At 56.8% G+C, this 24,670-nt stretch overlaps 2 protein-coding genes across 9 annotated transcripts in view; both read left to right on the top strand.

Annotated features, from left to right (window-relative positions):
- Positions 1–15,994, top strand: part of LOC104144429 (uncharacterized) — a 50,789-nt gene extending 34,795 nt beyond the window's left edge. For 5 of the 8 annotated variants that reach the window (XM_068933590.1, XM_068933593.1, XM_068933591.1 and 2 more), the window contains 10 exons: positions 1,244–1,377; positions 2,709–2,820; positions 4,440–4,651; positions 6,627–6,654; positions 7,348–7,488; positions 8,366–8,541; positions 9,631–9,869; positions 10,924–11,059; positions 12,696–12,744; positions 14,402–15,994. In XM_068933590.1, the coding sequence (XP_068789691.1) occupies positions 1,244–1,377; positions 2,709–2,820; positions 4,440–4,651; positions 6,627–6,654; positions 7,348–7,488; positions 8,366–8,541; positions 9,631–9,869; positions 10,924–11,059; positions 12,696–12,744; positions 14,402–14,568 (1,394 nt within the window). In that variant the 3' untranslated portion in view covers positions 14,569–15,994. Of the gene's footprint in view, positions 1–1,243; positions 1,378–2,708; positions 2,821–4,439; positions 4,652–6,626; positions 6,655–7,347; positions 7,489–8,365; positions 8,542–9,630; positions 9,870–10,923; positions 11,060–12,695; positions 12,745–14,401 lie in introns of those variants that run through there. The other 3 variants (XM_068933595.1, XM_068933597.1, XR_011139377.1) reach the window with 3 other exon arrangements.
- A 4,225-nt stretch (positions 15,995–20,219) lies between these two features.
- On the top strand, positions 20,220–24,483 carry HGH1 (HGH1 homolog). Its single transcript, XM_068933612.1, has 6 exons — positions 20,220–20,716; positions 22,348–22,448; positions 22,573–22,671; positions 22,756–22,847; positions 22,964–23,086; positions 23,899–24,483. The coding sequence occupies exons 1-6, from the start codon at positions 20,220–20,222 to the stop codon at positions 24,058–24,060; spliced, it is 1,074 nt and encodes a 357-aa protein (XP_068789713.1). The 3' UTR covers positions 24,061–24,483.
- Positions 24,484–24,670: the final 187 nt, after the last annotated feature.

Raw genomic sequence — 24,670 nt, 5'->3', positions numbered from 1 at the left:
GGCTGCACAGGGTCGGTCTGCCTGCAGCGCGGGGAAGGTTAGACAGCGCCCAAGGGCTTGCGTGGTGAGGTAGCCCTGTGAGACCTGGCAGGCACTTCTCTCAACCAGAGATGTATTAGTCTCTCACCTCTCTTCTGTTGCTTAAATTTCAAAGTCATGACTTGATATCCCTTTACATTTTTATTACTGGATATCCATTAAACCAAGTACCTCCCAGAGAGGAAAACCAAGAATTATGCTGCAAGTGCTGTTGAGTTGCACAGTACCAGGGCAAGTTCTGTCATAGAAGCATCAGTTCTGGGTGAATTGCTGTGCCTGTCTTGCTAAAAAGTGTAAACAGATGAACAGGGAGCTGCTTCTGTTTTGCAGCCTCTCTGAACCAAGGATAGGAGCCAAAACAGGGTGTAGGACTTTGCTGGTGGGTTTCTGATTGCGCAGGTCAGGAATAAGTAGAATTGGAAATGCCAAGTAATGAGAGAAGTGGAACGTTTTAGGGCAAGTTTTAGGAGCAGTGGAGGCCTTGGGAGGTGCCTCAGTATCTTCTCAAGAGGGCCAGGATATATCCTCCCAGCTAGAGTAAAGTTGCCAATAGACTGGTAGGTATTGACTGTTGCTTGCTGGAAAAAGCAGCAGGGATCGCATACAGTGCGCTTTTCATGCGTGTGCTTACGCTAAGCTGCAGGGATCGCATGCGGTGGGCTTTTCTGTGTGTGTTTAGAACTCCCTCTAGGGACGTGGAGCAGAGTTTATGTTTTTCCGGTTTCTTACTGCTGCTGCGGTTCTGCTGTAGTGATGGTGGACTTTAAAGCTAACCCGCAGCAAGGCCTGGGGTTTGCTAAAGAAACCTCAGAGATGCCCTCAGGCTGGAGTTTGATTGTGTCACCTGGCAGGCAGCAGGGTGGGTATGTAACGCTGTTATGCATTGGAGCCTTTCCCAGCTGTTCTTAAGTCCGTGTCCCTTACAAGCTCTCTAGCCCTTGTCCCTGGAAGAGGAAATCCTTTCCTGATTTTTCCATCTGGCTATCTTAGCCCTAAATTACAAGGTCAGCCTTGGTTCTCTGGCTACTGCTATGCCCCTACAGCTTAGTGTGGACCCTTCTTACAAGAATGCACTGTTGCAAGTTCTGATCAGCGGTCTCTGCAGACTGCGCCTCTTTTCAGGAGGCGTTTTCTGAAGGAGTGGAATGTGCGTTCAGTCTTGTCAGGTTGTGCTGATATTCAAATAATGTCTGTCTTTTTACAGTTTGTAACCAACTGAATGGTCCAGGTTCTTTCCAGAGAATGAAAGACCTCATGCAGGATTATATCCATGAGCACAAGGAGAGCATGTTCAACGCAGCCACACACAAATTACAGCAACAGCTCGAGTTGCTGCAGGTGAGAAGAAGCAGAATTAAGGTTTCCCATAAAAGTGGTTGGCCTTGTGCTGTAGTTGCCGCTGCTTAGCTTGCAGCACAGCGCAGCTATAGCGGGTCTTGGAGAAAGCATCTCTGTCCCTTCGTGACTGGGTAGCAGCAAAAGCAGCTTGGAAAGACAGCCAGCGCTGCTCCTTCTCGACTGATGCAGTTTTTTTTATGGGGTTGTCAGTTTGGGTATTTTTACTGGCCATCCTAGTATAGAAGAGAAGAAACAATTTCACGCAAAAAAGTGTTATTTAATAAGGCATCCAGTGGTGAAGTTTTTTACCTCATTAGCTGTCTCTCTAAAGCAAGTTTCTCTAGACAGGTACATGCCAATGGGGATTATGCTGCGACTGCAGTCTCCCATTTCTCTGAATCCTTGAATCTTGCTGTATTTAAGTCATGATTAAGATGGTGAAATGACTGGCCTGTGAGCTAAGTGTAACTGAGCTTCCCTAGAGGCAGATTTTTACAGTGTCCTATGTGTGAAATGAGCCGCAATATATTTTTAAGTATTGTTGTACTCATGAGTTATGCAGTTCAAGTATCTTCAGGTGAGACTTGAAAAAAGGAACCATTGAGGCTGATGGCAGATCTCCTGTGCTGGTAGCTTAGAAAGCAGTGGCATGTTTCTGTAGCTCCCAAGGGCAAACCTCTACGCTTAAGACTGTAGAATAATACTGTAGTGACCCTTCAGAACGGCTTAGTACCAGTCGATAAGCAAGTGTGTATTTTGATCCCAGTATTTCTGAAACATGCCTAACAGGAGTCTCACTAGTTGCTTGCTTGCACATCTAATACAAGCTCCTGAAACAGGCGTCTGCTGTCAGGGGGCTTCTGCTATTCTGCTGTTCATCCTTCCTCCCGCTGCTCATATGTGGCAGATGACAGAGATCCAAATGCGAATGTAATCGAGGAAGGAGAGTAGTTCTTGCCTAGATGTTTGGAGTGCTAGACCTAGAAGAAAAGTGTAGTATGTCATAGTAGCTTTAGAACCACAGGTCCATATTGAAAGGTGTTCTGTGCTATGAAGGAGCTGGAGATTATTTCCTGAAGCTGTGTAGGTGAGGTATGGGTGGCAGCAGAGCACAGAGTTGCCCTGTAGAATTCCAGCCTGAGCCTGCTCTGCTTTGTGTCCCTTTGGAGTTTTTCTTACGCAGGGATTGACAAGAACGTTTATCCTGATCAGTGTAATCTGGAGGATGAAGAGAGCCGGGTAGGAGTTCTGCTACCAAGAGAAACTTGGTGTCTCTTTTTAAGAAAGCACTGTATAACGTGAAACCCTAATGACCTGTCACTTTCTTTCAGCAATACATCTGTGCCAGTTTTGAGTGGTTGGTGCAGAATCTGAATAAATCTCTGACTCGGCAATTTGAGCCAATGCTGAAGACTGTCCAGAAAAATGACAGCGTCGTTCCAGGTAGAGGGATCCATGTTTGCACTTCTTTCTCTGGTCTCCGCAAAAATGCTTAGTGCTAGGCTAAAATGAAATATGCAGCATGTGAGAAGTCAGCATTTTTCTGGGGAACGGTTAGGAGCTGTTTATAAACCCAAAGGTACAACACAGAGATGCTGCTGCCATCCCGGATGAATGTAGTTTGTGCATTTTTGAGGTACGCCAAAGTTTGCTGCTGGAAATTGTGTTCCCTTCCAAAGCTGTGAAAAATTACGCAAGTGTGAGGCTCACATGCGAAAAGGTAAAAGCCAAGCTGCACTTTGCCATGCCTAATGTGGCTGTGTGAGTTGTTTCCTCGGTGTTAGACTTGGTCTGCCTGTCTCTGCATGCTTTACCATCAGGCAGAGCCTTGTGCTCTCGTGTGTTGTATTGAAGGGTATGAGAACGACCTCTTAACCACACAGATGTTTCTGTGTCTTGAAAGAAGAAAAGCAAAGACGCTCTTAGAAGCCCAGCAGTAAAGCATAGGCCCCATCCTCCAGCTTGAGCTGGTTGGAGTAGGAAATGCTTCTCTCTCCGCATCAGCAACTTGTTGGAAGAAACGAAGATGTTTTAATTGCAAATGTGGGGAAAAAGCAGTGTTTACCTGTTGTGTGTGCACTGAAATGATCAGGACTCAGTTGTCCTGGTTGGCATACAGGCTCACAGCAAAAAGACAATCCCTGCTTAAAGAATTCATTCTCCAGAGGCACAGTGGTTTTAGACACTGACGGCAAAGGGAGAACAGATTTTCATCTTTGCAGGTTAATTTGAAAGACCCCTGTAAAACGAATATTATTAGTTGTGATCAGGAAAAGTTACTTACTCATGCAGACCCAATAGGGATGAGTGGCCTTTTTAAATGGATAGAGAGCACGTTAATGATGTCATTGTTTGTTTATCAGTACATTCAGCTCGAGTAAAAGAGGATAAAAGACAGCTGGTAAAGCGTCAGAACGTTCAGACCGGGGAAGAGGCACGGCTGGGTGGATGCTGGGCCGTGACGCACGGCCGCTGGTTGCGAGCGCGAGCCTGCAGTATCAGCCACCGGGAACCAAAGCCCTGTGTGCCTGGCATGGCAGCTGAGAACAGCCTCTTCCTTTGCTGTAACTGCAGAAAGTCTAAACTGCTGGTGCAGATCTCAGCCCAGGCAACGTGATGAGATTTTGGGGTTGGGACCAGCCTTTTTTTTTTTTTTTTTTCTTTCCTTATCAGGAAGAAAGGCCTATTTGAGTTTTGTTTCATAAAAGCATTATGGCTGTGCATCACCTTGAAGCTGTTACAGCGGTAGAGATGGCAAACACCGATTCTGTCTTGGAAATAGGTTGCTAATAGCATCAGCCCTGCTGTGTAAACTGCTGTCCCCTGGAAAGTATTTCAACTAAGTTATTTGCCTGTTCTCCTGCTAAAGTGGTTATGTGGCTTTTTGGGATCTCTTTTTTCTGCAATTGCTACCAGGTTCTCGCTTGAAGAAACACAAATCAATACTAGATGTATGAAATCCTTGTTGTAGGTTTTTCCTGCAGGTGTTCCTGTCGCAGTCCTGAATCATTAAAGGCTGCTAAGCAGAGCAGTAATTCTTCTTCCTTTAATGTTTTGTTCAGATTTAGTAAGCATCTGTGCCAAAGTTCACCAGATTTGTAAACTCTCCTTCGTGGATTACGCGCTTCCCAACCCTAGTCAAATAGGTGCCTGTTCCAGACCTGCTTCCCCTGAGAAAGAGCTGCAGGAGGGCAGGGAACCTCCAGACTTCGTGGGAAAGTGCAGTGTTGTCCGTATTGGGACTTGGCCACTTACTGATATTGCTTCTGTTCAGGTACTGCATCTAAAGCCTCTCTTCCCGGGGGTGGAAGGATAGTGGGAGATGTGCAAGAGAGCCTACCGGGGTAAACGTGCAAACTTTGGGTACTTTGGGCCCCAGTGTCATAGCATGTCGTCATACGAACCCGCTTCCTTGTCTCTGAGAGTGAGCGTAGATGATGCTAAAGGGAAAAAAAAAATTAAAAAAGGAATGTATAGAATGATACCTCAGTTGATATGTCATCTCCCTGCTTCCAGCACCAGCAGTTTATATAGCCAAAACACATGGTATGATCTTCTTTCCTGCACTGAGGCTCCTAGTACGTACCCACTGCTGGGCCCTGGGTCCCCTCTCTCTGCCGTAAATGGCTGCTCGCTGGTGCACACTTTCTTTCTGCGTGTTTTATTTGAGGAGGCTGGGTTTCTTAGCTACTCTTAACTCCAGGGCAGGCTTGGAGCTGGGCTTCTTTACAAATGCTTCAGACTGTCACAAGGTTTCTTCTTTTAAATTGAATTTCCCTTCTGCCTAAAGTTGCCATGTATAGCAGCTTACCACAGTGCTTTTTCAGAAAATTTGAGATTTCTTTTTTTTTTTTTTTTTGAAATACTACTTTTTTTAGACCCTGGTACTTCTCTGTTTTATTCCTGCGTTGGACAGCCATAAAATTTAGGTTTCTTTGAGAACTTTTAGGCTGGCTGGATTTTAAATTTGGATTTGTTTACGGTGGACCTGCAAAATCCATGGCTTCCTTTCACGCTATGTAGTCTGCAAGTCGCAGTGAAGGCCTGAAAGCTCTAAAGACGATGGGAATTGCGGTACTGAGTTCTCTCTTGCCCAGGGCACTAAAAACTGCTAGTCCCAGAAGGGCATGCGGTAACTGCTTGTGGCTGACGGTGTTCCCTAATTATCTTTTAACTTATTTATCCAGCCTGCCAGGAGCCTGGTTAAGATCTCGGCACCTTCTTTCTGAAGCAGCTTTATTTGCTTATTTAGCAAATGCTATTTACTTTTTTTTTTCTTATACGCTATATCTGCTGATTTGTAAGGTGAATTTAACAATGGCTCAGTTGAGAAAATGCTTTTATGTGGTGCTTCAGCTTTTCTTCACATATCTTCATTCAGAAATGTTAATAAACACACCTGCATTATAGAACTGTTTTGTAAAGGACTGACTGTTAGAAAAGTATAATATGGCATGTATGTTTCAGATTTCTAAATTAAATTTTTTTTCAATACTTTAGTATGATACATCCATGTATTCTTCCACAACACAGAATTTGCTCTCCTACAATCCCATCACGTAAATCCACTAAGGCAAATATTACTTACCTCACTTAACTGCTCCGATGTCAGCATGGAGGAAAAAATAACATTTGAGCATTATTGTCTGTTTACCTACAAAGGGGGGAAAAAAGAGTATGCACAGGGCAGTGAACTCTCCTGTCCTGTAACATATAGTTTATTTTCTAAATTATCAGTCTTACACAACTCCTCATGGAGTTCAGATACGCTACTGTGAAAACTGTAAGTGTCCTAAAAACGAGTTGTGACATTACAACCGTCAGCAGCGTGATAGAACTAGTGTTGTTTGGAGGCACTTGTTAACTTCTAAGCTTTCAGTCCAAGTTATTACTTTAAGGAATTTTTTTACTTATATCCACTTCCTTCATATGCCATTTACTTCCTTTATAAATATGTTCTTTAACAGCAGACTTCATTATTTGGTATTTAACTAACTCATTGACTTGTGTACAAGGAGTTTTAGCAAAGTTACATTTAGACATTCACAAAGAGAGAATGGTTTCTGACGTGTTTTTGGGAGCATCACTGAATCACGAGCGGAATTTCAGACTTCTTTCCTGGGATCAGAATAGTAAAATGAACGCAACTTACAGGTGTTGCTTTGAAATGGATTGGTGTTCTGTCTGTTCTGTTTGCTGTTTCTTAATTTGTCTTCTAATTAAGAATATTTATCCCTTTTGTTTTTAAGATATCCGTACAAGAAATCAGCTTCAGAGGTCAGTAACTTGTAATCATAAGTGATTTATTGTTTATCCTCACCTCCCCTTTTGCCCTGTGAACTGCAAAACGGAGGGAATGTGTGTAGCATCTGGAATTTGGTGTCTGTGTGTTTTGAACTCCTAAGAGAAGATAACTTCGTGCCATAGCTGCGAGGCTTTGGGTCAGCAGACACGTCCTCCTACTCAGGCAGAGCGGTTGTTTCTCAGTCGTTTCCCAGGCACCATCGTTACTGCAGAGCTATTGATTTGGGAGGGCTGGGGGGAGAGGCAAGGTCACAAACAGAATCATCTGGCCGCGCAAACTGCATCCTTACTCTCCTAGCAGAGCACATACACGTTTCCAGTGCTACTTTACCTGCACTTCCAGAAAAGACAGGCTCAAACTTCCAGCTGGGATCCTCTCCAGGCATGTAACCTGCTAACCCGTTAAACAGAACTAATAACCTGTATAAACCCGTTTAACTAGCGCTAGGATTTCCCCGTGGGAAATCTGCACTGAGGCTCCTAATGACTGAGCTGGTTTGAATTAAACGAACTATGTTTTATTCCCTTTGCCGTTGTCCATTACTTTAGCTTAATTGAGAGTTTTACAGTAATGTTTCTGTCCTAGGAAGCTGAGGTAGGACTTTACTGGGTTTTGGGTTCCAGCATATTTGTGATCAACACAGTACTCTCCTCCTTCCTCCCAAGGGAATGCAAGCCTGACGGTGCCATTCAGCAGCGTGTATCTATGTGAATGTTGCTTCCATTTGTATTATCTGAACCTGCACATTTCTCCTGAAGGTGCCAAGGACATTTACTCCACGTGGGGAGCACGAGCACCCAAAGCAAGTGAGTGGGACATGTTCCTTTAACTGCACAAAGTTCTACGCTTCCCTCTTTTCTCTCCTCTTCTTCCTGATATGTGTGCTCTGGTCTGTAGTTGGAGCCTTGAGATCCTTCAACCATCGTGCTCAAGCATTGCATAGGTCAGAACTGATGAAAGCGTCTATTCCCTGTCACATTGGTGGGGGCAACCGAAAAGGGAAAGGCAAAAATAGGTCTGTGTGGATGTGACGGTGGGAGTAATTTGAGGGTTGTTGGAGTTTTTTGTTTGGTTGGTTTCCCCCCCCCCAATCTTTGTGGCATTGAAAGATTACACTTCTGTAACTCACTTGGGCATTTTCACCTTAAAACGTTTCATGCCATTTTAGGGACCTAGGATTAGCACCCTTAATTGCTCCTGATGTTTCCCTGTAAAACACTAGTTCAGGGGGCTGCCGTTGCTTTAACTAAAGGTCCCAGCAAGTGCTGGGAACATGCAAGAGTGTGTCAAGCGGACGTTCAATGTGTTCCTTCTCCTTTACACCGAGTGCGGTGGGAGACCCGTAATGTCCTTCCTGTCCTGGCTGCAGGAAGTATGTGTGTCGAACTAACCGGCACCACAGCAAATGCCCTTCTTCATTTCGCTTTACTGGCTTGGACCCGCAGTCGCTCTAATGAGTTTCTTTCTGTAACTGGCGGCGTTGTGGTTCTCTAGCAGCGAGTCCCATGATGAGAGGACCATCAAAACTCAAATGGACCTAAATTACAAAGCTGATCTTTTCACATGCTTGGGGTGACATCAGTAGGATGTAGGAGAAAAAGTAATAACACTGTTAATCTTCAACACATGAAGGCATTTCTGCGATGCCTTCTGTAATGTTGTTCAATTATGATGATTTTTCAGGCCTAGGTAGCGAGGAGGTTCTTGTTGTCCTGGAGACACCAGAGGATCCAGGGTCTTTCCGTAGGTTGATTGAATTCATAGCGGAGAGACGCTCCGGCACTGCCTGGTTCCGCGAGCTGAGCCTTCAGCAGGGAAGAGAGAAGCTGGAGTCTCTGCAGGTGTATTACACAGCTGGGGTGAGTTGTTCTCCATCCTCTTTGCGGGAATAGGATATTGCAGGAAGACTGCTGGACGCTTGTTACCAGAGAGAGAATTGCACGTGGGTTGCTAAGGAGAAAAAAAAAACAGTATTAAAAAAAAACCAGAATTTAAAAAAAAAAAAAAAGAGAGAGAGAGACCGACCTGCAGCCAGCAACGCGCTCTGCCACTGAGACAATTCAATAAGTACTGATTAAAAAAAAGACTACTCAGAAATGGAAAAACTTTTAATATAACAAAGCCCTTCTTTTCTAACCAGATACTTACTGTTTAATACCCCAAGCTTTTCTGTCTTACATCTAAACAAGCAGGCATGAACTGTGTATGAAATAAGGAGATTTTTTAGCTTTAGCTTTTTTAGCTTGTGCTGAGCTTTAGCAAGACAGCCCAAAAAGTTTTCTGAAAACAAATTCTACTGTAACAGAAAATTTCATCACTGTGGGTAAGTCACCTTAAAGACTAGTGAAGTCTTTGAAAAGAAAAAAAAAAAAAGTCATTGATTCTGGAGCCAGCGTAAGGTGGCAAGTTCTGAGTGGCTCCTGCTGGATTTCAGGAGCTTTTGGCGAGCCCCACTGTGCATGGAGTTGTAGCACAGAGGTGCCCGGGGTACCTGCAGTTAGCTGGCTTGAAGACCCCGGGCAGCAGAGAAAAGGGAATAGAACAGCTCGTGCCGAGTGCCGCGCTGCAGCAGCTGGTGTCAGGACTCACTGCTCATGCATTGTAGACATAGCCTTTTGTCTGGGCGTGAATTATCCAGGTTCAATCTGTACCTGTCTATTTTTGAAAGTCTTACAGCAGAAGACTTGTAGTTTAAATGAACTGCGAGCCTGTGAAGTGTTCGTGCTGCCTGACTAGCAGATTCCTTTGGTTTTTTTTTTTCTTTTCTCTTGTTCTGGAAACATGGGAGATGAGTTAGTTGTTTTTAAGCAAATGAAAACCTTTGAAATGTTTCCACAAAACATGCAGTAGATGTGTGACACAGATCAGTGTTGCTGCAAGCCTCGTTTGGTAACCCTGGCTGTTAAGCTCCAGTTAACAGATAACGGACTTTTATTTCCTTTCCACAGGAATCAAAATACGCTTGTAGAGAAGAACTTCCTGAGATTCCAGCTTCTAGTTTGCCAGAGGATTTACCAGCAGGTGGTTCCACCGCAGGTCAGCCCCTGATTGTTGGCCCATGGTTGCACGCAAACAGCAGAAAGAGAGGAGGAGGAGGAGAAATCCTGTCACAGCCAGAGAAGAAACACAAAGGCAGTGCTGCAGAGAAGAGCTCAGAAGTGAAGCCAACTGAGAACTTCCTGCTGAGGTAACTTCTCCGCTTGGTCAAGGCTGCGTTGTTCAGCCATTGGTGCTGTGCATGGTGTCAGCTGCATGGAGCTGAAACCAATGGCTGCAGCAGCAGGATATCTGACGCTACCCCTCCCTCACTCCCTACTTGCGTAGCTGTTGCGCTTGTCAGGAAAATTATGGTTTTGAGACAAAGTGCCTGCAACCCCAAGTTCAGAAAAGACGGTTAGTAAATGTGAATAAAAGCTGGTGTACAACTGTTCTGCAGCAGCACCGCTCAGAGTGAATGAGAGTTTGTCTGATAATGCTCCTAGTTCTGAGGCTCCAGCTGGCTGCCTGTCTGTGTAGAGAAAGTCCTTTTCGTTCCAAGGAACGTAGCTTGGCTATTCCAAAATTGTCTCTGTTTGAATCCCGGAGTTGGACCTGGTGCAGAGAGAAAAGATCTTTGCCACCTTCAGGCAGAGCATCAGTTTGGGATAAGGCAAAGGCTGTATGGGTTCCTGCCTTCCCAGGACTTTCATATTGGAGTTTGGATTGGAGACTGTACGATTCTGTGGCCCTGTCTTGGAGACGTGGTATGTCCGAGGAGGGCAGCGGACAGCCCTGCTCAGTCGCAGCTGCCTCTTCTTGCAGTGGAACTTCCAAGAACACAGACATGCAGAAGCTATTGAAAATAAAAATGTTTACAAAGACCTGATTTTAGCATAGCTCTGTTAATTACCATTAATTTTACTAATCTTTCTCAACTCATAAGTCTGCATGTTATAGCATACCTTTTTCTCTAGCCCTTTCCTGTCAGAAAGGAGGCATTTGCAATTGAAATGCATCTCCGACTACTAAAGGTCTATTCTTCAGCCCTTTTACCTAGCGCAGCTGTTACGGCTGTGCAGCCTTGCTGCCTTGTCCTCCACAGGGAGTTCCTGGTTGCTCCTTTCTAGGGAAAGGACTTTTGTCATGCCGCTGGGCAACTGGGGGGTCTGGAGTTAAGGACAACGTCAGCTCTCTCTTTGCTTCTGCTGTTTGAGACTTATGCTGTTGAAATGTCCTTTCTTGGTGATGTTCTTCTAATTCAGCCAGCACATACCTGGCAGTCTGGAGATCTCAGCCAAAAGCGCCTCGCCAGGCGAAGCCGCGAGCACAAGCAGAGCGTGCCTGCAAGGATATTACCAGTGGACTGCAGCTTCCCTTCGAGGCACAGCCTCATCTAAGGTATCAAACTGCTCTAAACGTGGGCCCCACGCTGTGAGCACGCTGCAAGTGCCCCTCATCGAGGGCTTCACGTACTCTGAATTTTAGCATTGGTCTTGTGTGACTGTTCTTCATGTATCTGACAAAGAAGTGTCCTTTGTGGAGGATCTGGTTATCAGTTTGAAAGCACAGTCGGCTGGACTGTAAGCTCAAGGGGATGGAATGAGCTCATCTGGGTGTCCCCTTTGGTGTTTAGAGGATGGCCAACAAAAATGGGCTTAAGCAAATAATATTGCTAAGCGGTTTGCTGCAGTTTTAACTGGCTAGCTACAGCTGTTACGATGCAACGATCACATCACAGAAGAAGTTAGGATGCCTTTGATCAGATGTTAATTACTCGGCCAATTCGTGTAGCAAGTAACAAGTTAAATTCTGATGTGAGCAGTAGTGTGGGTGATTGTGCTGATCTTGTAGTACTTTGAAGAGCCAGCTTCCTTTGAGGCCAAAACCCAGCAAGGCACTACGTAGCAGTGAGGGCCTAGTGAAGAACCTGCCTGTCTGCAGGACAGAAAGGGCTATTTTGTCCCTAGATAGAGCTCAGTTTTACCTGTGTCAGCTGGTGATGATTGCACCTGTGTTTGACTTACGGAAATACAAGAAATCCTCAAGTCCGTTCTCGTCAGTGGTTGTTGAACAACTCCGTTCTCCCTCCTTCGCACAATAACGTGGAATATTTCCTCAGATGTTACAACAGCCGGTTGTTAAATTCTAAACCATGCCAGCTTTTGATGTAACACTACTTATCAGTCCTGGACAATATCATGAAAAGCTCTGTGGAAAATTGGGATTTATGAGGAAATTCCAACAGAAATGAATGTATTTCTTCATCAAAGCAAAAGAGAAAACAGGGTTCAGCTGTGTACGTTGGGAATCTGGAACCCGTGTGACGACTGTTGTTTGTTTGAAACCAGACAACTGAGGCGAAAACTGGGTCTTTAGTTCTATGACTGTTCTGCAGAGTGATGACTTCTGTCTTCCAACTCATCATCTTGTTGTTCACACAATCAAGACATGCAACAGCAAAAAGCTTTTTGTAAAAATAAGTGGTGATTGGTACTATGGAATGTTTTGATTGTGGAACAAATGCATTCGTGCTTCCTCGTAAGAACTCCTAAACAAGGTGCTTTTATCAGAATAATTCTTGTAATGAAGCAAAGTATATTCTCCATGACATGGCCTTGTGCAAGAGGAAGCTAATTGTTGCTTTGAGAAATTAGGTCATAAAGGCTGCAGGACTCGGGGAGCAGTCTAGAGCAGCATCTAAGAAAATACCTTACTGATTCACCTGACCCGCTCAGATCCAGTAAAGACTGACTTTTGGCTCCTCACACCTACAGAAGTAGATAAACTGAGAAGTATTTAAAAGGAGCTCTCCGCATAATCGTTAGTTGTTCCCCAGCTTATTTACCCCAGGCAGGTTGCTGGCAGAACCGCTTTAAAAGCTTCTTCCTAAGCAGTTGCAGTGGCAGCAGCTCCTGGGACTCTTGCCTTGTTGAGCCCTGAGCGATAGGAGCAGGAACAGCTCAGGGTTCAAATCGTGCTTCCTATGACTTGCGCTATGATAAACGTAACTGACTGGTTCGATTTCCTTCCTCAGGCAGAGGTGAAACATGAGGCAGACCCGTTCCCCATCCTGAGCTCGGCAGGTGAGTGATAGCAGCTGTAGCGCAAACGCCCAAACCGTCCGGTCTGGGGTCTCATCCCCTGCTATTGCAGATGAAGCACACATGTATTATCCTGCCTGCTCGGATCAAAATGGGTTGTTGCCATTTGGAGCCTTGTTTCCCAGTGCGGGTGCAGCCACAGAGACAAAGCAGAGCCAAGGAGTGACTCGAGTCCTGCTTGGTCCACTCGCCCGCGTAGCAGGCGGGCAGGCTGGCCAGGCACCATGTGCCCTTGGCAAATCCTGGCTGGTGGCTCCCAGGCCCCTCCTTGTCTTTCCCGACTGGGTGGGGCTTGCAGGAGGGTTTGCTCTGTGCCCTTCCTGGGGACTGAGGTGAGGCTGAGCTGTTCCCCAGATCCTCCCCGTCCTTCTCAAAGGTGGGTGTGATGCTGCCTTTTGCTAGTCCTCAGGACCCTCTCCTGATTGCCAGGACCTTTAGGAGGTGAAAGCAGCCCCGCAAGGGCATCAGCAGCTCCCTCAGCACCTTCGTGTGCCTCTGTCCAGCCCTGCGACCGTGTTTGTGCCCAGCTGGCTCACACTTCACTTGTGAGCTGAAGTGCTCCCCAGCCCCACCTTCCTCTGCAGCGGGGGATGCTTTGCTCCTACAGACTGCCGTTAGGCACAGGCACCTGGGAGGCCTGGCCTTACCTGTGAAAACCAAGGCAAAAAAAGCATCGAGTACTTCAGCCTTTTCCACGTTCTCAGTTACCAGGTACCTTGCCCCACTGAGCAGTGGACCACAGCCTCCTTAGCTTGCCTGTTGCTGCCAACATCCTCTTAGGAGCATTTTTGTTCCCCATCACCTCCCTTGCTAGTTCCACCTCCAGCTGAGCTGTGGCTCTCCTCACTCCACCCCTGTACGTCAGGGCTGAACGTTTCCAGTGAGCACAGAAAATCCTTGTCATACCTCATTTCATCTGAAATAGTCAGTAGGGCTCAGACACTGTTCAGAAGCACTGTGGTGAGGTGGTTAAACCAGTAAAGCACTGCTTCCCATTTGGAGACCATCATGCGGGTGGACAGAAGAGCTGCTGGAGGGAGAAGAGGTTGGATGACTCTGAGATTCACCCTGCCTCTCACTAGTCTAGTGATGCAGCTGCTATCTTAGGGAAGGGAGAAAGCAGCTTTGCGGCAGCCGTCGGTGTTTGCTGTCTGCTGTGCTATACCCTGTTGTAGCCAGTGCTGGGAGCGCTTTGCACGTGTGATCGGGGCAGGGCAGTCTGTTGCTTCAAGCCTTTCTTGTCTTCAGTGCTCAGTACAGCTGTGTGGGCAATGCCAGCCTGTGCTCCTCTTTGATCGTGTGAAACCTAAAGAGCAGGGAAGAGATGAGAACTGCAGAGAAAGACTGCCCGGGAAAATAAAGAGGGAAGGCAAAATACACGGGGAACTAATGGGTATGGGGTAGAGGTGAAGATATCCAGGCGATGAGAAGATGAAGAGAATCGGTAGAGGGCATAGAGTTGTTTGCTCCAGGGCACGATGCAAGAGGGGATGAGAGAGAGACGTGTCCAGCCGCCAGTCCAGGCGGCGAGAGATTCCTGCAGAAGGGCTGGTACCCGTTAGGCCAGAGCACTGATTTTTTTTTTGTAGTGATAAGTCCAGGCTGACAGCTTGAGCTAATCTTCATTTTCTTCTTGCAGCCACTGCAGGTCTCTCCCACGTCCAAGACGAAGAGGGCGCTTGGAGAACGTGGCAGCCCCCAGAACCTCCGGGAGGCAGCAGCTCTCGTGGGGATGCAAAGGAGACGAGTGGGAACGCGCACCCAGCAAGGGGCTTCTGGGGGCGCAGTAGGCACCTTAGGGAGTAGTCTGTGTGTTGCAGTAATCTCCTTGCCTTGCATACGGATGTAGTCAGACATTTTAGTGATACGGAAGGCTGCAGAAATGATCAAGACATGATTCAGAGCAAATCGTATCACTCGGCCTTAGGCTGATCAATTACCCTTCAATAACCACCACTTGCTGAGCCCAGTCCAGGTGTTATCTGTGCTCTGCTTCAGTTCTTGGCTTCCTGGGAGGACTGTGCCCAACAGAGCAAGAGAGAGCTCTGGCGGAAGGCTGCAGCATTTGCTTGAATAATACCTGATATTTCTTGCCTTTGAGAGGAAAAGTAAGCCAAATTATCCACATGCAAGAATGATACAGACCTGGGAGTCTGCCTCTGTTCAGAACACCGTTCCAGAATGCATCCAGCAACTTTTCAGCGCGGCTTTGAACAGAGGAAAGAATGAAACAGGTTGAAGCAAAAGAAGAGGAAAGGCTTCCTAAATTCATTTGTTGAAAGTCTGTCTGAAGTCTCTTGAGACATCTTTGTAAGTCCAGAGCCATACAGTCAGTCCACCAGCTTGGGGAGGGGAAAACGGATAGTGTGAATTGACTAGTGAAAAACCTGTGCAATAATTAGGATGTTGGTTGCCAGAAAAGGAAGGAAAAAAAAAAAAACCAGAAAACCAAGAAGGGCAAATGGCGTCATAACGGGAGGGCACCAACCATCAATTTGTCTTGTGGCTTGCAGCTGCGCAGTACTCAAATCTGCAGGAACAGGGGCGGAAAAAAGTATTTTGGAGTTTAGAAGTGTTGAATAGCATTTATTTAGGGGTTTGTTTTACTGAATGTCAGAAGAGTTTCCTTCTCTCAGCTGGCCTAGCCAAAGGCGGTGGCGACTAACAGGCCTGGATTTTTTTTGTTGGTCCAAGTGGCCATCCTTGAGTCTCGTCAAGTGAGCACTTCTTTCGTGGGGTTACGCGCTCGAGTGTCAGCGAGGAGGCTGTGGAGATGGGGCTTGCCTTCGAGCCTGGTTAGTTGAAAGGAGAAAGCCCAGGTGACGAAGGAAGGAGGAGCGGAGTCCACGTGGTCAGTCCCCCTCCGTTTGCTCTCCAGTTTCAGAAGGGCGTTTGTGCTCTGCGGTCGTCTTGAGAGCCCCCGTCCTGTCTTCTGTGCTCCCTCTCCTCTGCCCCTGTCCTTCCTGTGTTGCGCTGCCTCGTTGTGGGATTAGGACGTGCTTTAAGCACTTCATGTCGTTGGTCAAGGTGGACTGTTACCACGCCTGGGACTTCTGGGAGTAAAGCAGATGGAGGGTGGGAGCGGCGCCCTGGAAGCGAGTCCAGGTTGGTAATTTCGGAAGACCAAAGTTCTTTCCTTAAGCTGCCATACTGTGCTAGCTGCTGTCTGTTAAATCACGCACTTTATTTTTTGCCTTTTCACGTTCATGTAATAAAAGAGCGCGTCCTTCCAGGGCACGGGACCGTCTCGGCCGAGGAGCCGGCCAGCTCCGGCGGCCCTGGGGCTCGCGCTGACCGCGGCCCGCTCCCAGGCGCGGGGGGGGACCGGCGGGCGGGCCGGGCTGCGCGCTGCCCGGGAGCCGGCTCGTCCCCCTCCGGCCCCTTCTGTCCCCCTTTTCCCCCTGCTCCTTCTGGCCCGTCCACCTTTTCCCCCTCCCCTTGATCCCCGTTTTCTACATCCGTACCCGCCTTTGGTGTTTCCGAGCCGGCTGCCTGGACCCTCCTGGCCTGACCCCCTGCCGCCGCTCTGTTCCCCCTCCGCGCCCCACAGCGCCCGCGGGGCTGGGCCCTGCCATGCACCCCACAGCGCACCTAGCCTGGCCCCACCATGCACCCCACAGCGCACCCAGCCCGGCCCCACCATGCACCCCACAGCGCACACGGGGCTGGGCCCCACCATGCACCCCACAGCGCACCTAGCCTGGCCCCACCATGCTCCCCGCAGTGCCCGCGGGGCTGGGCCCCACCATGCCCCACAGCGCACCTAGCCCGGCCCCACCATGCACCCCACAGCGCACCTAGCCCGGCCCCACCATGCACCCCACAGCGCACACGGGGCTGGGCCCCACCATGCACCCCACAGCGCACCTAGCCCGGCCCCACCATGCTCCCCGCAGCGCCCGCGGGGCTGGGCCCCACCAAGCCCCACAGCGCACCTAGCCCGGCCCCACCATGCTCCCCGCAGCGCCCGCGGGGCTGGGCCCCACCAAGCCCCACAGCGCACCTAGCCCGGCCCCACCATGCACCCCACAGCGCACCTAGCCTGGCCCCACCATGCACCCCACAGCGCACCTAGCCCGGCCCCACCATGCACCCCACAGCGCACCCAGCCCGGCCCCACCATGCACCCCACAGCACCCGCGGGGCTGGGCCCCGCCATGCCCCACAGCGCACCTAGCCCGGCCCCACCATGCACCCCACAGCGCACCTAGCCCGGCCCCACCATGCACCCCACAGCGCACACGGGGCTGGGCCCCACCATGCACCCCACAGCGCACCTAGCCCGGCCCCACCATGCTCCCCGCAGCGCCCGCGGGGCTGGGCCCCACCAAGCCCCACAGCGCACCTAGCCCGGCCCCACCATGCTCCCCGCAGCGCCCGCGGGGCTGGGCCCCACCAAGCCCCACAGCGCACCTAGCCCGGCCCCACCATGCACCCCACAGCGCACCTAGCCCGGCCCCACCATGCACCCCACAGCGCACACGGGGCTGGGCCCCACCATGCACCCCACAGCGCACCTAGCCCGGCCCCACCATGCTCCCCGCAGCGCCCGCGGGGCTGGGCCCCACCAAGCCCCACAGCGCACCTAGCCCGGCCCCACCATGCACCCCACAGCGCACCTAGCCTGGCCCCACCATGCACCCCACAGCGCACCCAGCCCGGCCCCACCATGCACCCCACAGCACCCGCGGGGCTGGGCCCCGCCATGCCCCACAGCGCACCTAGCCCGGCCCCACCATGCACCCCACAGCGCACCTAGCCCGGCCCCACCATGCACCCCACAGCGCACCTAGCCCGGCCCCACCATGCACCCCACAGCGCACACGGGGCTGGGCCCCACCATGCACCCCACAGCGCACCTAGCCCGGCCCCACCATGCTCCCCGCAGCGCCCGCGGGGCTGGGCCCCACCAAGCCCCACAGCGCACCTAGCCCGGCCCCACCATGCTCCCCGCAGCGCCCGCGGGGCTGGGCCCCACCAAGCCCCACAGCGCACCTAGCCCGGCCCCACCATGCACCCCACAGCGCACCTAGCCCGGCCCCACCATGCACCCCACAGCGCCCGCGGGGCTGGGCCCCACCAAGCCCCACAGCGCACCTAGCCTGGCCCCACCATGCACCCCACAGCGCACCTAGCCCGGCCCCACCATGCACCCCACAGCGCACCCAGCCCGGCCCCACCATGCACCCCACAGCACCCGCGGGGCTGGGCCCCGCCATGCCCCACAGCGCACCTAGCCCGGCCCCACCATGCACCCCACAGCGCACCTAGCCCGGCCCCACCATGCACCCCACAGCGCACCTAGCCCGGCCCCACCATGCACCCCACAGCGCACACGGGGCTGGGCCCCACCATGCACCCCACAGCGCACCTAGCCCGGCCCCACCATGCTCCCCGCAGCGCCCGCGGGGCTGGGCCCCACCAAGCCCCACAGCGCACCTAGCCCGGCCCCACCATGCTCCCCGCAGCGCCCGCGGGGCTGGGCCCCACCAAGCCCCACAGCGCACCTAGCCCGGCCCCACCATGCACCCCACAGCGCACCTAGCCTGGCCCCACCATGCACCCCACAGCGCACCTAGCCCGGCCCCACCATGCACCCCACAGCGCACCCAGCCCGGCCCCACCATGCACCCCACAGCACCCGCGGGGCTGGGCCCCGCCATGCCCCACAGCGCACCTAGCCCGGCCCCACCATGCACCCCACAGCGCACCTAGCCCGGCCCCACCATGCACCCCACAGCGCACCTAGCCCGGCCCCACCATGCACCCCACAGCGCACACGGGGCTGGGCCCCACCATGCACCCCACAGCGCACCTAGCCCGGCCCCACCATGCTCCCCGCAGCGCCCGCGGGGCTGGGCCCCACCAAGCCCCACAGCGCACCTAGCCCGGCCCCACCATGCACCCCACAGCGCACCTAGCCCGGCCCCACCATGCACCCCACAGCGCCCGCGGGGCTGGGCCCCACCAAGCCCCACAGCGCACCTAGCCCGGCCCCACCATGCACCCCACAGCGCACCTAGCCTGGCCCCACCATGCACCCCACAGCGCACCTAGCCCGGCCCCACCATGCACCCCACAGCGCACCTAGCCTGGCCCCACCATGCACCCCACAGCGCACCTAGCCCGGCCCCACCATGCACCCCACAGCGCACCCAGCCCGGCCCCACCATGCACCCCACAGCACCCGCGGGGCTGGGCCCCGCCATGCCCCACAGCGCACCTAGCCCGGCCCCACCATGCACCCCACAGCGCACCTAGCCCGGCCCCACCATGCACCCCACAGCGCACCTAGCCCGGCCCCACCATGCACCCCACAGCGCACACGGGGCTGGGCCCCACCATGCACCCCACAGCGCACCTAGCCCGGCCCCACCATGCTCCCCGCAGCGCCCGCGGGGCTGGGCCCCACCAAGCCCCACAGCGCACCTAGCCCGGCCCCACCATGCTCCCCGCAGCGCCCGCGGGGCTGGGCCCCACCAAGCCCCACAGCGCACCTAGCCCGGCCCCACCATGCACCCCACAGCGCACCTAGCCCGGCCCCACCATGCACCCCACAGCGCCCGCGGGGCTGGGCCCCACCAAGCCCCACAGCGCACCTAGCCCGGCCCCACCATGCACCCCACAGCGCACCTAGCCTGGCCCCACCATGCACCCCACAGCGCACCTAGCCCGGCCCCACCATGCACCCCACAGCGCACCTAGCCTGGCCCCACCATGCACCCCACAGCGCACCTAGCCCGGCCCCACCATGCACCCCACAGCGCACCCAGCCCGGCCCCACCATGCACCCCACAGCGCACACGGGGCTGGGCCCCGCCATGCCCCACAGCGCACCTAGCCCGGCCCCACCATGCACCCCACAGCACCCGCGGGGCTGGGCCCCGCCATGCCCCACAGCGCACCTAGCCCGGCCCCACCATGCACCCCACAGCGCCCGCAGGGCTGGGCCCCACCAAGCCCCACAGCGCACCTAGCCCGGCCCCGCCATGCACCCCACAGCGCCCGCGGGGCTGGGCCCCACCAAGCCCCACAGCACACCTAGCCCGGCCCCACCATGCACCCCACAGCGCACCTAGCCCGGCCCCACCATGCATCCCACAGCGCACCTAGCCCGGCCCCACCATGCTCCCCACAGCGCCCGCGGGGCTGGGCCATCTGTGCCCCACAGCACACAGAGGGCTGGGCCCTCCGCACCCCACAGCGCACCTGGCACAGCCCCTCCGCACCCCACAGCGCACACGGGGCGGAGCCCCACCGCACCCCACAGCGCAGACGCGGCGGGTGCGTCGGCGCTAGGGCCCCGCGCCAGCCTCCCCTCCCATTGGCCCCTCCCCGCCCGCCCTCGCGTCGTCAGCGCTGTCCCCCGAGCGGGATTGGTGGGCCTGGCGGCGGGGCCCCGCCCCCTGGGCTCCCATTGGCTCTGGCGCCGGCCGGGCTGCCGCGGAGCCGCGGCCATGTCGGAGGAGGAGGCGGCGGCGGCGGCGGCGCTGGCGGCGCTGCTGGGGCCGGCGGGGGGGGCGGCGCGGGCGGCGGCGGCGGCGGCGGCGGCGGCGCTGTCGGGGGGGGCGGCGGGGCGGCGGCTGCTGGCGGCGCGGCCCGAGGCGCTGGCGGCGCTGGCGGCGCTGGCGGCGGAGCCGGGGGGGGGGGCGGCGCGGCGCTGCCTGCTGAACGTGTCGGGCGAGGCGGCGGCGGGCGGGGCGCTGCTGGCGGCGCTGCCCGCGCTGCTGCCGCTGCTGCCGGGCGCCGAGGGCTGCGGGCTGCTGGCCAACGTGTGCCGGGAGGCGGCGGCGGCGCGGCGGGTGCTGCGCGCCCTGCGGCAGGCCGGATCGGGGCTGGCGGCGCTGCTCGAGGCGCTGCGCGGGCCGGGGCCGCCGCCGCCGCCGCTCGGGCCGCTGCTCTGCAACCTCAGCCAGGTGGCGGAGGGCCGCCGGGGGCTGCTGGACCGCTCACGGTGCGGGGGGGCTGGGGGGCAGGGGCTGGGGCTGGGGCAGGAGCTGGGGCAGGAGCTGGGGCAGGGGCAGGAGCTGGGGCAGGGGCAGGGGCAGGAGCAGGAGCAGGAGCAGGGGCAGGGGCAGGAGCTGGGGCAGGGGCAGGGGCAGGGGCAGGGGCAGGAGCTGGGGCAGGGGCAGGAGCTGGGGCAGGGGCAGGGGCAGGAGCTGGGGCAGGGGCAGGAGCTGGGGCAGGGGCAGGGGCAGGAGCTGGGGCAGGGGCAGGAGCTGGGGCAGGGGCAGGGGCAGGAGCAGGGGCAGGGGCAGGAGCTGGGGCAGGGGCAGGAGCTGGGGCTGGGGCAGGGGCAGGAGCTGGGGCAGGGGCTGGGGCAGGGGCAGGAGCAGGGGCAGGGGCAGGAGCTGGGGCAGGGGCAGGAGCTGGGGCAGGGGCAGGAGCTGGGGCAGGGGCAGGGGCAGGAGCTGGGGCAGGGGCTGGGGCAGGAGCTGGGGCAGGGGCAGGAGCTGGGGCAGGAGCAGGAGCTGGGGCAGGGGCAGGGGCAGGAGCTGGGGCAGGGGCAGGGGCAGGAGCTGGGGCAGGGGCAGGAGCTGGGGCAGGGGCAGGGGCAGGAGCTGGGGCAGGGGCAGGAGCTGGGGCAGGGGCAGGAGCTGGGGCAGGGGCAGGGGCAGGAGCTGGGGCAGGGGCAGGGGCAGGAGCTGGGGCAGGGGCAGGAGCAGGGGCAGGGGCAGGAGCTGGGGCAGGGGCAGGGGCAGGAGCTGGGGCAGGGGCAGGAGCTGGGGCAGGGGCAGGGGCAGGAGCTGGGGCAGGGGCAGGGGCAGGAGCTGGGGCAGGGGCAGGAGCTGGGGCAGGGGCAGGGGCAGGAGCTGGGGCAGGGGCAGGAGCTGGGGCAGGGGCAGGGGCAGGAGCTGGGGCTGGGGCAGGGGCAGGAGCTGGGGCAGGGGCTGGGGCAGGGGCAGGAGCTGGGGCAGGGGCAGGGGCAGGGGCAGGAGCTGGGGCAGGGGCAGGAGCTGGGGCAGGGGCAGGGGCAGGAGCTGGGGCAGGGGCTGGGGCAGGAGCTGGGGCAGGGGCAGGAGCTGGGGCAGGAGCAGGAGCTGGGGCAGGGGCTGGGGCAGGAGCTGGGGCAGGGGCAGGAGCTGGGGCAGGAGCTGGGGCAGGGGCAGGAGCTGGGGCAGGGGCAGGAGCTGGGGCAGGGGCAGGAGCTGGGGCAGGAGCTGGAGCTGGGGCAGGAGCTGGAGCTGGGGCAGGGGCTGGGGCAGGGGCAGGGGCTGGGGCAGGGGCAGGAGCTGGAGCTGGGGCAGGAGCTGGAGCTGGGGCAGGAGCTGGGGCAGGGGCAGGAGCTGGGGCAGGAGCTGGAGCTGGGGCAGGAGCTGGAGCTGGGGCAGGAGCTGGGGCAGGGGCAGGAGCTGGAGCTGGGGCAGGAGCTGGGGCAGGGGCAGGAGCTGGGGCAGGAGCAGGGGCAGGAGCTGGGGCAGGGGCAGGGGCTGCCTCCATATGGGGAGTGGGGCAGGAGCAGGGGTGGTTTTGGTTTGGGGCAGGGGCTGGCTACGATTGGGAGCCGGTACAGGGTCACGGGCTGGCCGGGCCGGGCTGGAGCGGGTGGTGTCTGCCTGGCCGTGACCGTCCCCTTCCCTCTAGATGCTCCATACAGCGGCTGCTGCCCTTCACGCAGTACAAGGACTCTGTCGTCCTGCGACGCGGCATCGTGGGCGCGCTCCGGAACTGCTGCTTCGAGCACGGTGGGTGCCCCGCGCCCGGCCCCACGCTGTGCCCCGTCCCGCTCGGGGGCCGGCGGACAGGCCGGCCGGGGCCGGGGCCCGGGCTGCCCCCGCGCTGCGGTCTCTGAGCCCGGCCCCTCTGCAGAGTACCACGAGTGGCTGCTGAGCGACGAGGTGGACGTTCTGCCCTTCCTCCTGCTGCCCCTCGCCGGCCCCGAGGAACTCCCTGAGGAGGAGATGGAAAGTGAGCGAGCGTGAGAGCAGGGGAAGGGCTCCGCGGGCTTGGGGCCGCTGGCGGCAGGCTCTTGGCCCTCTGCCTCTCGCCCAGGGCTGCCCGCGGACCTGCAGTACCTGCCGCAGGACAAGCAGCGAGAGGAGGAACCCGACATCCGGAAGATGCTCGTGGAAGCCGTCATGCTGGTGGGTCCCTCTGGCGCGAACCGCTGCGTCCCTCGCTCTGCGCTGTCTCTGCGCTCCCGCCCGGCTCCACTCCTCGCCCGGCCCCCGCTCACGCTCTCGGCTTGTTTCCTGCGCAGCTCACAGCCACGAAGGCCGGCCGGCACACGGTCAGGGAGAAGGGCACCTACCTGATCCTGCGAGAGCTGCACCGCTGGGAGAAGGAGCCCGACGTGCTGTCCGCCTGCGAGAAGCTCATCCAGGTGGGCCTGCTGCGTCCTGGGCCTCTCCCGGGGTAGGGGGGAGGCAGCCCGGGCCCGGGACGCGGAGGTGTCCCGGACGGGTGAGCGCTGTTGCGCCGCGGTGCTTGAGCTCGCCAGCGTGCAGCCTTCGCTAGGGCTGCAGGTTCAGCTGCTCCCAGCGTCCTTGGCCTCTGGGACTGGCTTTTCCCTTGCTGCCGCCGGGACAGTCCTCGTGCAGCAGAGCTGTCCCTCTGCTTCCCGCTCGTGGGGTTGAAGGGAGCTCCGCTGCTGCACCTCCAGGGCTGCTTTTCTTCTCCTGGGGCTCATGGTACTGGGAGACGCGTGCCAGTGGGTGACAGGCTCACGGTCCCGTGCACCCTGACGCGGCAGCGCAGCAGGAGGAGGGCGTCAAGCTAAGGACTGAGCGTCCAGCTGATTGGCAACGATGGTGCCGGGCTGGACCGTAACGCTCAGAGCATCACGGACGAGGTCCCTCATCCGAGGGGAGCCCGGTGGGAACATTCAGCAGGGCAGGGGGTAGCGGGGGACGTGGGGCTCCAGGAGCTGGTGCTAAACGCGATGCCTTTCCGGTGAGGGATGCAACCGAGCTCCCGCGCTCCCAGGCCGTGCTGGCGTCTGGGACGCTGCTGCGCTGCCTGGAGCTGCCGCGCTGCTGGCTCCGAGGGCTCCGTCCTGCCCTTCCCCTCGCCCTGCTCCCAGCTGGAGCGCGGGGGGCTGCGCGCCCCCTTGCAAAGAGCCGTGGGGAGGGGAAGGGCGGGCGTCTCGCAGGCCTGCAGCACCTCCCTGACCCTTTCCCCTCCGTCCCCGCCAAGGTGCTGATCGGAGACGAGCCGGGCCCAGGGATGGAGAACCTGCTGGAGGTGAGCATCCCCGAGGACGTGGAGCAGCAGCTGCAGCGCCTGGACCGGCAGGAGGAGGAGCGGCGGCGGCGGGAGCGGGAGGCGCAGGCCTGCCCCCAGGAGCTGTTGCCGTGACTGGCTGACGTGCTCGGCCGCGGGACCCCAGCCCCTGGCCGTGCAGCGGGGAGGGTCTTCCCGTTGGGGAAGAGGGGGCCGGCAGAGGGCTGCTGCTCCCTGTCCCCATCCGGGGGGCTGCCCCGCTGCTGAGCCCAGGCCAGGGCACGGCTGGGAGCCGCCGCTGAGCCCTGTCCCTGCCCCGAGCGCAGGAGCTGCTGTCGGAGGGGTGAAGGGGCCGGTGGCCCCGGGGTGCTCGTGCCTGCCCTGCCCGGGGGTGTTTGCACGGGGCAGAGCCCGGCACCCATGACGGGTGGCGTGGGGCCGACGGGGAGCCCTGGGAGCAGCCAGCTCGGGGCAGCCGGGCTGCAGCACGCGGGCGCCCTCCCTGCCTGCGGCGCCCGCCTTGCTCTGCCCCCGAAAATAAACGTTTTGCAGCCCAAAGCAGCTGTGGCCTCTTGCGCGGGACTGCAGGGAGGAGAGCGCGGATGGGGAGGGGGGCCTGGCCGGGGAGGCTGGGGCCGCCTTCGGGAGCTCCCGGGCCCCCGGCAGGTCCGGGGGTGGCTGGACCCGCTTCCTGCCCTCGGCTGCCGTCCTGCAGCGCTGCCGGGGCGCGGAGGGGCCGTGCGCG

Source organism: Struthio camelus, chromosome 2, assembly GCF_040807025.1.
Source record: "Struthio camelus isolate bStrCam1 chromosome 2, bStrCam1.hap1, whole genome shotgun sequence".
NCBI classification, from domain to species: Eukaryota; Metazoa; Chordata; class Aves; order Struthioniformes; family Struthionidae; genus Struthio; species Struthio camelus.
This window is presented reverse-complemented; position numbering and strand designations above follow the sequence as displayed.

What these genes read in the sequence shown, in the direction of transcription:
- HGH1 (XM_068933612.1), top strand. Translation starts at nt 20,220, where the DNA reads ATGTCGGAGGAGGAGGCGGCGGCGGCGGCGGCGCTGGCGGCGCTGCTG. An exon ending in GAACTGCTGCTTCGAGCACG is followed by an intron (nt 22,449 to 22,572) that starts GTGGGTGCCCCG and finishes GCCCCTCTGCAG; the next exon opens with AGTACCACGAGTGGCTGCTG. An exon ending in TCGTGGAAGCCGTCATGCTG is followed by an intron (nt 22,848 to 22,963) that starts GTGGGTCCCTCT and finishes TTTCCTGCGCAG; the next exon opens with CTCACAGCCACGAAGGCCGG.